General features: G+C 37.9%; 1 protein-coding gene across 1 annotated transcript; it reads right to left on the reverse strand.

Moving 5' to 3' along the window:
* Positions 1–824: 824 nt before the first annotated feature.
* On the reverse strand, positions 825–10,774 carry THNSL1 (threonine synthase like 1). Its single transcript, XM_024765386.1, has 2 exons — positions 10,701–10,774; positions 825–4,496 (listed from the first exon to the last, which is right to left on the reverse strand). The coding sequence occupies exon 2, from the start codon at positions 4,446–4,448 to the stop codon at positions 2,217–2,219; it is 2,232 nt and encodes a 743-aa protein (XP_024621154.1). The 5' UTR covers positions 4,449–4,496; positions 10,701–10,774; the 3' UTR covers positions 825–2,216.
* Between the last annotated feature and the right edge of the window lie 502 nt (positions 10,775–11,276).

An 11,276-nucleotide genomic window follows, 5' to 3' on the forward strand; every position in this document is an offset into this window, starting at 1 on the left:
GCAGATTCAGACATTTGGTGGTGGGAAAGCATGTCTTCACTGCTGGCTTGTTCCTCTTGACTGAGGCAAGGTTTTTAGCTGAGAGGGAAGGGCTAGAGTTGGTTTTAAGAAAAAGTGAAGGCATGAAGTAAGTTTTGGACAGAGAACAAAACCAACCACAGATAAAGGCAGGTACCCTCTTGAACAACTCACCATACCTATTTCCTTTGTCTGCCTAAAATGTATTTCCCCTTCCTTTTCACCTAGAAAATCTTGCCATCCTTCAGGACTTACCTCTGTTTCTATGTCCTCTGTGAAGCCTTTTCTGACTGGTCCATGGTAATCCTACAGCTCTTGACTGTATCATTTTTCACTTACTCATGACCTAACTTGCAGTAACTCTTCTGTGTTGTATCAATACATGATTTAATTTTACATGTTGTCTCCTTAATTACAGTTCTTGTGGGCAAAAATCATGTCTTTTTTTTTTAATAGATTTATTTTATTTATTCATTTTTGGCTGTGTTAGGTCTTTGTTGCGCGGGCTTTCTCTAGTTGCGGCGAGTGGAGGCTACTCTTCGTTGCGGTGCATGGGCTTTTCATTGCAGTGGCTTCTTTTGTGGAGCACGGGTTCTAGGCGCACGGGCTTCAGCAGTTGTGGCTCGCGGGCTCAGTAGTTTTGGCTCGCGGGCTCTAGAACGCAGGCTCAGTAGTTGTGGCGTACGGGCTTAGTTGCTCCGCAGCATGTGGGATCTTCCCGGAACAGGGCTCGAACCCGTGTACCCTGCATTGGCAGGTGGAGTCTTAACCACTGCACCACCAGGGAAGCCCCATGTCATTTTTTTTAAACACTGTCCCTCCCACTTTCAGAAAAATAGTGCATTCTCATACACACAGGAAAATTTACATGCGTTTTCTAAACATATCATTTACTGAAACAAATATCCTTATAAGCAAATGATAAAATAACTAAGACCTACGTGAATAAGTAAACTTTGAATCTTCCATTATTTTCTTGTAACGGCTCTTAGTTTTCAAGTTTTGGTTTTAAAATGTACATTTTAGAAGCCATAGATCCAAAGTTAACATAATTAGTTTAATTTTTTAAACAGATTGCTTCGGCTCATTGAACGATTACAATTTTTTCTTGACAACTTATAATATGTTTATGGAGGTAGTTTTCCCAGAAAATGAAGCAGAATGTTATCAGCAAAGACAAATTATGTTAGGAATGCCATCTTGTGGTTGAGAGTAGTCCATTACACTAATAGGTCCTTTCACTGATAATCTTTAATTCAGAAATAAAACATCCAGGAAATTCACAAATGTAAATCACGTTTATAATGTACTGTTACTACAAAGAAGGAAAAACTAAATATGTGCATCAACTGTATGTGATTTTAGTTACCAAAAAAGACAATGTTCATTGAAAATAGACCATAGACAAATTATATAGGAATGGAGTCCAAATAATACAGGAAAACTGGTAGAACTAGAAACATGCTTCCATGAAGACTATTCAAATACTCTGAATTTTGGAAAGCTTTTCTCTTGAAATAGATACACAATTTTATTTCCGTATCCACTACTAAGTAGTTCTGTGGATTATTACATTGTGGATTTAAATCTTGTGTCTTGGTTTTCAAACTACATCACCGTAACTCTACATATCTTAAGGGGAGTGAAGGCCAGAGCACTTATCTAATCTGGGTGGCGTAGAATACACATAATTAATTACAAGTCCGAAATGGAGAGTCAAAAACACTACTAGCCCTTTCTTAATAGATGAGCTTACTACTTCCTCCACAGAAGTTACCATTAGAGTGGTAAATTATCTTTCTATTCAATAGAGAACTGGTAATGGTTACAGATGTACTACGGAACAACTATGCTTAAATATTTTAATTGCCAGATTGAACGCCAGACATTTTGGTCTGCTTAAAAGTGGGGGTGAGGGAGTAGAAACTGATATATCCCTCATGAGTGCAAAGCACAGCGCAAGGGTCTGTGTACTATGCTACCTTTCTGTCACTTCCAGATTAAGGATCCAAGGAGCATGTGTAGGTATAATGTTCAGATCTAGAGATTAGGCTATTGAAATTCTGAAAGATAACAGATCTACATATAGACATACATATTAACATAAAAAACAAAATGTCATTTGTATTCCAAATCTACTTTTGTGATCAATTATTGCATGCTTATCACCAGAACATTTTTTTTAACTCAGAAAACTTCTATATGAAGTGATTTTGTGCCAGTTTTTCCACGTGACTCTTCAGGACATTCACATCAGCTGCACAGACCTGGCACTCCATGTTCCCTTGCTGTTTTGTTCTCTCCAATAAAGCCTCATGAGGTGGAGGTAATGCATTGTATGAACTCAGTAAATAAACCTGACTTGATGAAGTCTGACTGATTTCTTTGATCTTTAAAGCCTGCATGATAGCAGGTGCAAACTTTGAGTAATGAGCTGTAGATGAGACGATCACTGGGCAGGTTTTATCTTGCATTCTGTCTGCAACTACTTTTGCAACAGCAGTGTGTGGATCCAAAATATACCCGGAAGTATTGTAGGTAGAGTGAATAGCTGCTAGGCACTCTCCCTCAGAGCACCAGTCAGCTACAAAATCCTGCTGAATTTTCTCAACTAGAATCTTTTCTATCTGGAAGTGATGCTGCTCTTCTAATTGATTAAATAATCTTGTCATTAATTGTCCATCTTTATTAGCCATCAAGTGTAAATGTCGCTCCAGGTTTGAAGATTTGAGAATATCAATTGCTGGTGAAAAGGTTTGTGCTAATTTTCTTTCCCTTAGATCATAATGTCCTGTTTTTATAAAATCAGTCAAAACATGGTTCTGATTAGAAGCACAAATAAATTTTCGAATAGGGATTCCCATGGTTTTGGCATACACTGCTGCTAAAATGTTACCAAAGTTTCCTGTGGGAATACACACATCGACTGGGCTTCCAAAAGAAATAAACCCTTGGCTAACGAGATCAAGGTATGCAGAAGCATGATAAACTACTTGGGGAAGCAGTCGGCCCCAGTTTATGGAATTAGCTGAACTTAACACTGTTCCATATTCCACAGTAAGAAAGCCAGTAAAATCAGAATCTTGAAAAATCCTTTTTATAGATGTCTGGCAAAAATCAAAATCTGACGTGACACCTACTGCCCATCCATTTTCGTTCTGACTGCCAATTATTTGTGCTTTTTGAAAATCACTTACTCCATCCTCAGGAAAAAATGTGGCCACAGCTATTCTTTGCTTGTCATTCTTACTAAGACGACTAAAGCCATTTAAGACTGCACTCCCGGTGTCTCCTGAGGTGGCTACAAGTATCATGTAATTACAACTTGGTGGAATACAGTGTGCAAAAAGATGGGGCATGAGCTGTAAAGACAAATCTTTAAATGATCCCGTTGGTCCATGGAACAACTCCAGGATGAACTGGTTGCCTGACAGGTGCCTGACAGGGGCAATTTTTGAGCAGGCAAAGTTTTCCCCATAAGCAGTTTCAATCATTTCTCCCAACCTGGAAGCAGGTATGTCAGCAGGATGTATACATTTTTCCAAGAGTATTTGTGCTCTTTCTATGTACGTTGCTCCTACGAGGCTTTTCCACTCCCCAAAGTTTAATTTTGGAAACTCCTTCTCAGGAACAAAAAGTCCACCATCAGGAGCTAACCCCTCAGTCACAGCTTCACTGAAGAATTTCGTTGGGACCTTCTGTTCACAGTCTTTAGGCCAAATGTGTCTTGTGGAAATGAATGTTTCTGAGTCCACATCTTGGTATCTTTTAACTGCATTCAGCACTTTGTCAGCTACCTCCTCCGGGGAAGCCCCATTTTCACATAAAACACGAGTATCGTACCACTTCTTATAATACTGTCTTCTAAACTTAAGCAAATCTTTCACAGATGTTCCAGAATTCTGACCTACAATCCTATCTATTTTCATTAATTTTAGACGACTAACTATATCTATTGGAGGTACATCCAGATAAACAATTATTCCATTTTTCTTCAGATGCCGCATGCTAGCTTCGTGCAGTGGATTGGACCCAGTAAGGGAAATCACACTTCCAGATGCAGAGAAGTTTAACACAGCTTTTCCTTCCTCTTCTAAAAATTGCTCATTACCAACATCCTGCAATTTTTCAGACACACTCATATTCCAGGTTTTTTCAAGGATATCATCATCCACATCTATGACACAACAACCTAGTTTCTGACCTATTATTCTGCCTACTGTTGTTTTCCCAGCACCGGGTGGTCCCATCAGGATAATATTTTTGTCTCCAACAAGAGAGTAGATTGAGTGCCATGACTTCCTTAATTCTGCAAGTGCAAAGGTTCTTGAAAGAAATAGCTGTGCATGTTTATCCGTTTTCACATGTGTACTAGAAAAGCATTTCTGAGCTATTTGTTTCAGATGCTGACATCGGTTAAAGTGGAGCATTCTCTTTTCACTTTTCTGCGCAAGCCAACCTAAAAACTGGCTTTTGCCCTTTCAAACATAAAAACAAACAAAAAAGACATTTGGTTACTAATTTCAAAAGACTATCCCAATAGGATTAAGTATAACCACGCCCACAGTACATACACTGTTTAACATTCTTCCAAATTTATGGGATATTTAAAAAAGTATTTGAACCCAAATTCTCATTTATTTCATATTATCCTTTTAACAATCTTTTCAAGTCTTAAGACATTGAGTAATCCAAACTTTAACAATTTGTAACTATGAGCAACACTTTATTCAGAAAATGCCGTATCATAGATGCTTTTTCAAAAAGATACTAAATCAAATTAGTATTTATTTTCCTATAATGAAAATTGTCTCATGGTTTATAACCCATGTAAATAAGGATTATTTGGAGTTGGAATGCTATTTACTTGCTGAACAAAAAGCTGAACAATACTCTTTATATTTAATTTCTCTTTAGTTTATATGAAAATGTTGAGAGATTATCATGTTACTCATAAATTTCTTAGTCAAAGAATTCACAAGAAACCAGAATAAAATATTTGCTTATAAAAATAAATAAGATGCTTAAATAATTTTCCAAACTATAGGGCAAAGGTATGACATTTTCTTTCTTACATGCCTTTTACATGCATACTGTTAAGAATCATTCTTACATCTTTTTCATGTTGAAGTCCTTAAAAAAAGCTAGTGAAAGATATAACATTATGCAAATACTTAAGAAAAATTGATAATCAGCAGCAAAGTCAAAGGCTACATATCTATAACCTTCTCTGCATGGGACCATCACTTTAATTTCTGTCCTATAAACATCATCATTGGAGAGACTTAACTCAAATTCCAGACTCCAGAGTGATAGCAAAAAAACTCAGGAATGTTTCCAATGATAAGAGGACAAACTTATTCTGGCATCCGGAGAAGCTCTGTAATTCCCCATACTGGTCAAATCCCTGTCTTTGGAAATTACTCACCATTAAAACACAAATGTATGCAAGACAGGTCAAATTTTACTTAAAAAAAAAAGTTTTACTAGACAGTACCGAAGTTCTGCCACAAAGCAATATACAAGACAACATAACCAAATGATAAATATAAATCTTTCACACGACACCTAAAACTTTCAATGATTTAACTGTATGTTTAGTGATCAGTGGACTGAGGCTATGAAATGAGTATCTGAATCACTACATGATTTAGATGCAATAATATCTCCTGTAAAAAGCACAGTGTCTGCCACACATGGGTACCTCTTGGCTATTTAAATGATTTTATAATAAATTCAAAGCATATAGCATGGTGGTTGGCACATAAGACCATTTATATAGTAATATTAACCACTGTCACTCAATGACAATAGACTAAAAACATATAAATTCAATCAGAATATCTAGGCACAAAGCTAGGCATATTTTTTTATGGTTTGGTTTGTTTATAAACCTTCAGAGAAAACGGGTACTCATCCGTGGATCAAGAACTATTCTGTCAAGCACAGTCTAATCCTTTCCCTGAAACAAGCCAAGGATCAGAGAACTGTACACTTGAACCCTATCAGCAATTTCTTTTATTAAACTACTTTTATTCTGGAACTCTTCGTTACCACATTATTTTGAGGACACTGTATAAAACAGCCTGATTAACTTCCTATTCAGGTGGCTTTTGCTTATAACATCACAGAGTGTCTTCTTTGTTAGTTCCCAATGCATAACTTTCTGAGGTCTATATTGGTAATAATTGTGTATTACCTGAGTAGCTGGTTTGTTTTTATGGGCATTAAATCTTTTATCTGATCTTTTCCACTTTATGTTGGTTGCTACAATGCTTAACGTCAACTCCATTAAAAGCAGAAGACTGTAACACAGACATTATGCATGTTAACTTCACCTTATCTTCTGTAACCTTATTCTTCCTTTGTTTTATATGAATTCAAAGTAGAAAATTGTGACAGTTCAACTTATTAATTCTGTATCAGTATTACTTCACCATAAAAATCTTCCTGAAACTAGCAGAAGGCAGGTATTAATTGCTCTAACATTATCATTTTTAAAGAAAATTAAAGAAGCTACATACTAAATTTTGTAACATTTAGCCACAAACTCATTTTAGGGTTTCAACATTCACTGTAAGCCAACCAAAAGACAAGAGAAGATGGAATAATGCCCACAGCATGTAACTTTTATCTGGAAACTGCATTTTTACTTAAGAGGTAATATAGTCAATTTTCATTATTCATGGTAGTTATATTCTATCATGTCACCAGGAATATGAATTAGTGAATATTGAACCATTGCTCCTAGGGGAAATACAGGGTTAGGTTCCTGTGAGCCTCTGGTCACAACATTTTTGCCAACCAATCAATACGTAATGTTTTATGTGTGTTTCTGCTTAAAGACATCTTATTTAATATATATACATAGTGATTCATTACCATTGAACTCAGCCTTTAACACACACCTGAAGGAAACTTATCTAACACACACATTTTCTCTGTAAGGGACATCGTGGCCTTAGTGCCTTAGGAACACGAGTAGCACTTCAGTGCTCTGCTTGGGGGCCATTTTAACCAGCAAAATCACCAGCTAGAAGCACAAAAATGCAAAAAATGTGGCACTTAAATAGAATTCAAAAGACACTTGTTTATAGTAGGAGCTGAAACAAGAAGGCAGAGCATCACCTTGTTTAACTCCAGCTTGGAATGCATATCTCATGACTCGAATTTTTCACCACTGTGCACATGACCATGAATGATTGCAAAAGTGCTACAAGTATTAATTTTGGGTTATAAATAAATTTTAGTGAGTAGAATTCACAAATATAGAACTTGTGAAAAGTGAGGACCAACTGCATATCATTTTCCTTTATGATTCAAAACCATGCTATTAGACTTTTTCATTTACTTATATTTTAATACGTTTTTCAGTAAAGGGGTTATGAATAGGCAATTTTTCTTCAGCCAAAGAACAAAACTATTTCAAATTAAATGCAAGTCAATCACATAAGAGTCAAGAAACAAAAACAGTACTTAAAGACTAAATCTCTTGATCATTAAGTACTCAGGTTTTACTGAATCATTGATGTTCTGAAATATTTTTTGTAGAGCCAAGTTCTACACAAAAAATATTTTTGTAAACTCTCTAATTTCTCAGGGGATAGAAGATATATACCACTCCATTATACATTAATAATTTTTAAATAGGTTTTCTTATCACTTACAGTGGAGTTTTTTGATCCACTAGTTCCAATGGACACTTTTTTGACATGAAAGACACTTGCCATTCAAACAGATAAATGGAAAGGCAGTGATGTGTCAGTATCATAGCAAGAACTTTAAAAAACAGAATGTCCACATGTACCTTTTAATTTAAGTACTGTGTGACCTCGAAGTATGAAATTTAACAATTTTACTGTGGCAAGCTGATCAAAACTGAAGAATTCAAGGAAAAAAGTACAGAAACCACTTTTTAAAAGGTTTTTAAATTATTTCCTAAGAATGATAACAAAGTTATACACTTTGAAAACAGAAATACATATTAGTTTTCAGGAAACTATTTACAGTGATATTTTCCTACATTTACCACTAGATGATTGATAATCAGCCAAAATCATATTAAACCCATTATTTTTACTTCCAAAATAGTCCAGAAATTTTCAATTCCATTATAAAATTACCTAGAATACTTCTGGGAAATTGTCAAAATCTATTTAGTGAAAATGATTTAGCATTTGTTACCCATTTAAAATATTTGTTATTACTCTCCCAAAATAAGGTGTAGCACTTCAAAAATTATTTCATGATGAGAACTGGCTACAGTTCAATGAACTTTTGAAAATATTTATGCCATGATTATACTTGTCATCCTGTTTTAATACAATCTATTAATAATTTCTAAGGATGACTAAATCTAGTCCACTATTTTATGAAGAAAGACATTCTAAGGTTTTTTAAAAATTCTTAAAAAATTACTGCATTTTTACAATAAATTGTTTTCCCATAAGTAATACGAAAAAAATGCAAATATATTAGGATATAAACTAACCCGCAGAAGGTTAGAAGCTTTGCTGCTTCTGACTACTAAGTAAAAATCCTCTTAACAAGCCTTCAGTCAGTCAGCTGACTGAAACAGCGAGGAGGAAGGACCACACTTCAGTGCCATGTGGTAATCACAGGGGTCTTACAATCAAAGCATTTTCCAAGTTCACCACTCATCTTTGCCTTTATCTTAGAATCAAGCTGCCTAAGCCTTTCCTGTTGGTAGTCTTACGCTGTTAGATATCTTTAAGGTCTTGCGTATCTAATTCAAAAGCCTCTTTAAGTACCCTTTGCAATTCTATAACTTAGAAAAATATTGTAAAGAATATGTCTTTAGAAAGGGTTTATTTTCCTCCCAATTGTCCTATTTATATTCCCACCTCTGCCCATTTTATTCATTTAAGTAGATTAAAATAATACTTAGCGAAAAAACCTAATTTGTATGTACAACCATTCATTCATATAAGGGGTCTGTGCAAACTACAACCCACAGGCCAAATCTGGCCCACCCCTATTTTTGTAAATTAAGTTTCATGGGAACAAAACTTGGCTCATTCATTTTTTTCATTTGTTAAATATTGTCTTTGGCTGCTTTTGAGCTATAATGGTAGAGCTGAGTAGTTTCGAAAGGATCCATCTGGGCTGCAAAGGCCTAAAATACTTATTATCTAGCCCTTTACAGAAAAAGTTCACCACCTCTGATGGTACACCAATACTAATTCTCTGTGGACATACTGAACATAGGCATTTCCTTGAATAGGACTGCCATTTTGAGGGAATTATAAAAATTAGAAATGCATTCTTTGTAAACATACCTTCAAAAGGCAAGAAGAATTACAGACCAAGTATCTAAAGGAAAAAAAGTTCCTTTCCAAATGATTTAACAACTTCATTAAGACGGTGCACTGAATACACTACATTGAGACCTTAAATTCTGTTTAGTGTTTTTAAAACCATAATAAACATACTGACATCAGTGAAATTACTGTATTCAGTAACAGCAGAAAGTCAAGACTAGCTAAAGCCAGTGGGTGCTTACTAACTGCAGAAATCATGCTTTGCCTTTATTGGCTCTTTTAGGAACTGATTCACATAAACAGTCCTAAAGCGTTCCTTCTAGTTAGAAAGTTTATAAACTTTGGCCAATGACTGTCCACTTGGCTTAACGGTATTATCATTCTGAGTCCTTAGTTCAAATCTTAGCATATGTAGAGAACATTATTCTTCTCTATACATGCTAAGCAAAAAACCCAAAAACGTAAAATACTCAAAGTGGAAAGGAAAAGGGCAAAGTGGCATATACAAATAAACTTTTGTTTCAAAACAGAAAATCCGACGTGAAGAACAGGAGCATCACCCACAAGGTGCCAGTCATCTGAAATAAAATGTTTGTTAAACGCCTGGGATAAAAAATATAAACCTGACCAACTGGATAAGAAAAAACTAAATTTATTCTTGTCTAATGAAATTCACTAAGAGCCCAAGATGATAAGGACTCACACATTCAGCAAACCCTTTTAAATTAACCAAGCCACCAGGCTGTTTTAATCCCTCCACCGAGCGCCCTGGCAGTGAGATGACCAAAACTGGCCTTCTCTTATCTTGGAGCATCCTTAGTCCCCTTTCGGGCAGAGTGGCCTCTATAAGGTTGGTTCAGAACCATATTGCCAAAATGTCTTTCAAAGCCTCGGGATGGTGAGCTTCCTTCAGCAGTCATAATAAGTCCGCGAATAAGTAGGTTCACGGAAGACCAAATGGTTCAAACGGAATAAAACCTCTTCTAAGATCGTTTTCAAAAAGGGACACCAAAAAAAAAAAAAAAAAAAGGCAACAACTCAAGGGCCCGTTCAAAAGGCTTCTCCTTCAGGTTTAGGCTTCTCGTTTAAAAAACAAAGACCTAAGAGGAGGAGCCCGATCAAGAGGTAAACTGGCGGAGAAGGGGCGAGGTGCAGGAGAAAGCGAGGCAGGTGGCCCAGGGGAGGACGGGCCGCGACAGGTGAACCGGGAGGACGGCGGGGCGCGGTCGCGCCCGCACAGGTGGCGGCAAGAGCCCGGGACGTAAGCAGCCTGGAAGGCGGGCGCGGACAGAGCGCTGGGATCACCGCCGAGCAGCGCAAAGGGGAAGGCACGGAGCTGGAAAGGCATGCGATGGGAACGGACTGGTTTCCACAGTTTCCCTTTCTCCTCAAATAACTCACCAAGAAAACCACACTGAGAAGACGGGGGAAAGGAAAGGAAATGGGATGGAGCGTCCGGGAGCCGCCAGTGCCACCTCGGGCTGCAACCCGATACCTCGGGCGCCCGCCCAGGACGGCCCACAACCTTGAGCCCGGGCCTCGCTAGGCCCACCCGGCTCCCGCACAGCGGCCTTTGCGCCTGCGCCGAGGTCGGCTTCCACGTCCTCGTGCCACGCCCACGGCCGGAGCAGCCCAGCACCGGGTAAGTGACTCGTCCCGCGCTCCACCCACCCGAGCCTGCTCCTCTCCTCGGGCTCCTCCCTCTCTCGTCCCGCTGCTGACGTCGGACGTGCGACAGCGTGGCCTCAGCCGCTCGCCCCGCCCCCACCGGGTAGGCACCTGCGCACAAGAATGTTAGTGTGCGACGCCAGCACGCCGCGTTCGGTGCCGCGCGTGTCTCTGATAGAGTTTATGTTTTTCTCCAAATACACAGAAACAGGAAAGAGCAACATTTTTAAGGGGACGCCAGTCTTCACCCCTTTACTCCCAAAGGTACATATAAACAGTGGTTTTCACGTTGAAGTTCTCTGAGAGAAA

The sequence above is a fragment of the Neophocaena asiaeorientalis genome, unplaced genomic scaffold (assembly GCF_003031525.2).
Source record: "Neophocaena asiaeorientalis asiaeorientalis breed wild unplaced genomic scaffold, Neophocaena_asiaeorientalis_V1.1 scaffold217, whole genome shotgun sequence".
NCBI classification, from domain to species: Eukaryota; Metazoa; Chordata; class Mammalia; order Artiodactyla; family Phocoenidae; genus Neophocaena; species Neophocaena asiaeorientalis.

Coding starts and splice junctions, on each gene's coding strand:
- THNSL1 (XM_024765386.1), bottom strand. CDS start 4,448: ATGCTCCACTTTAACCGATGTCAGCATCTGAAACAAATAGCTCAGAAA.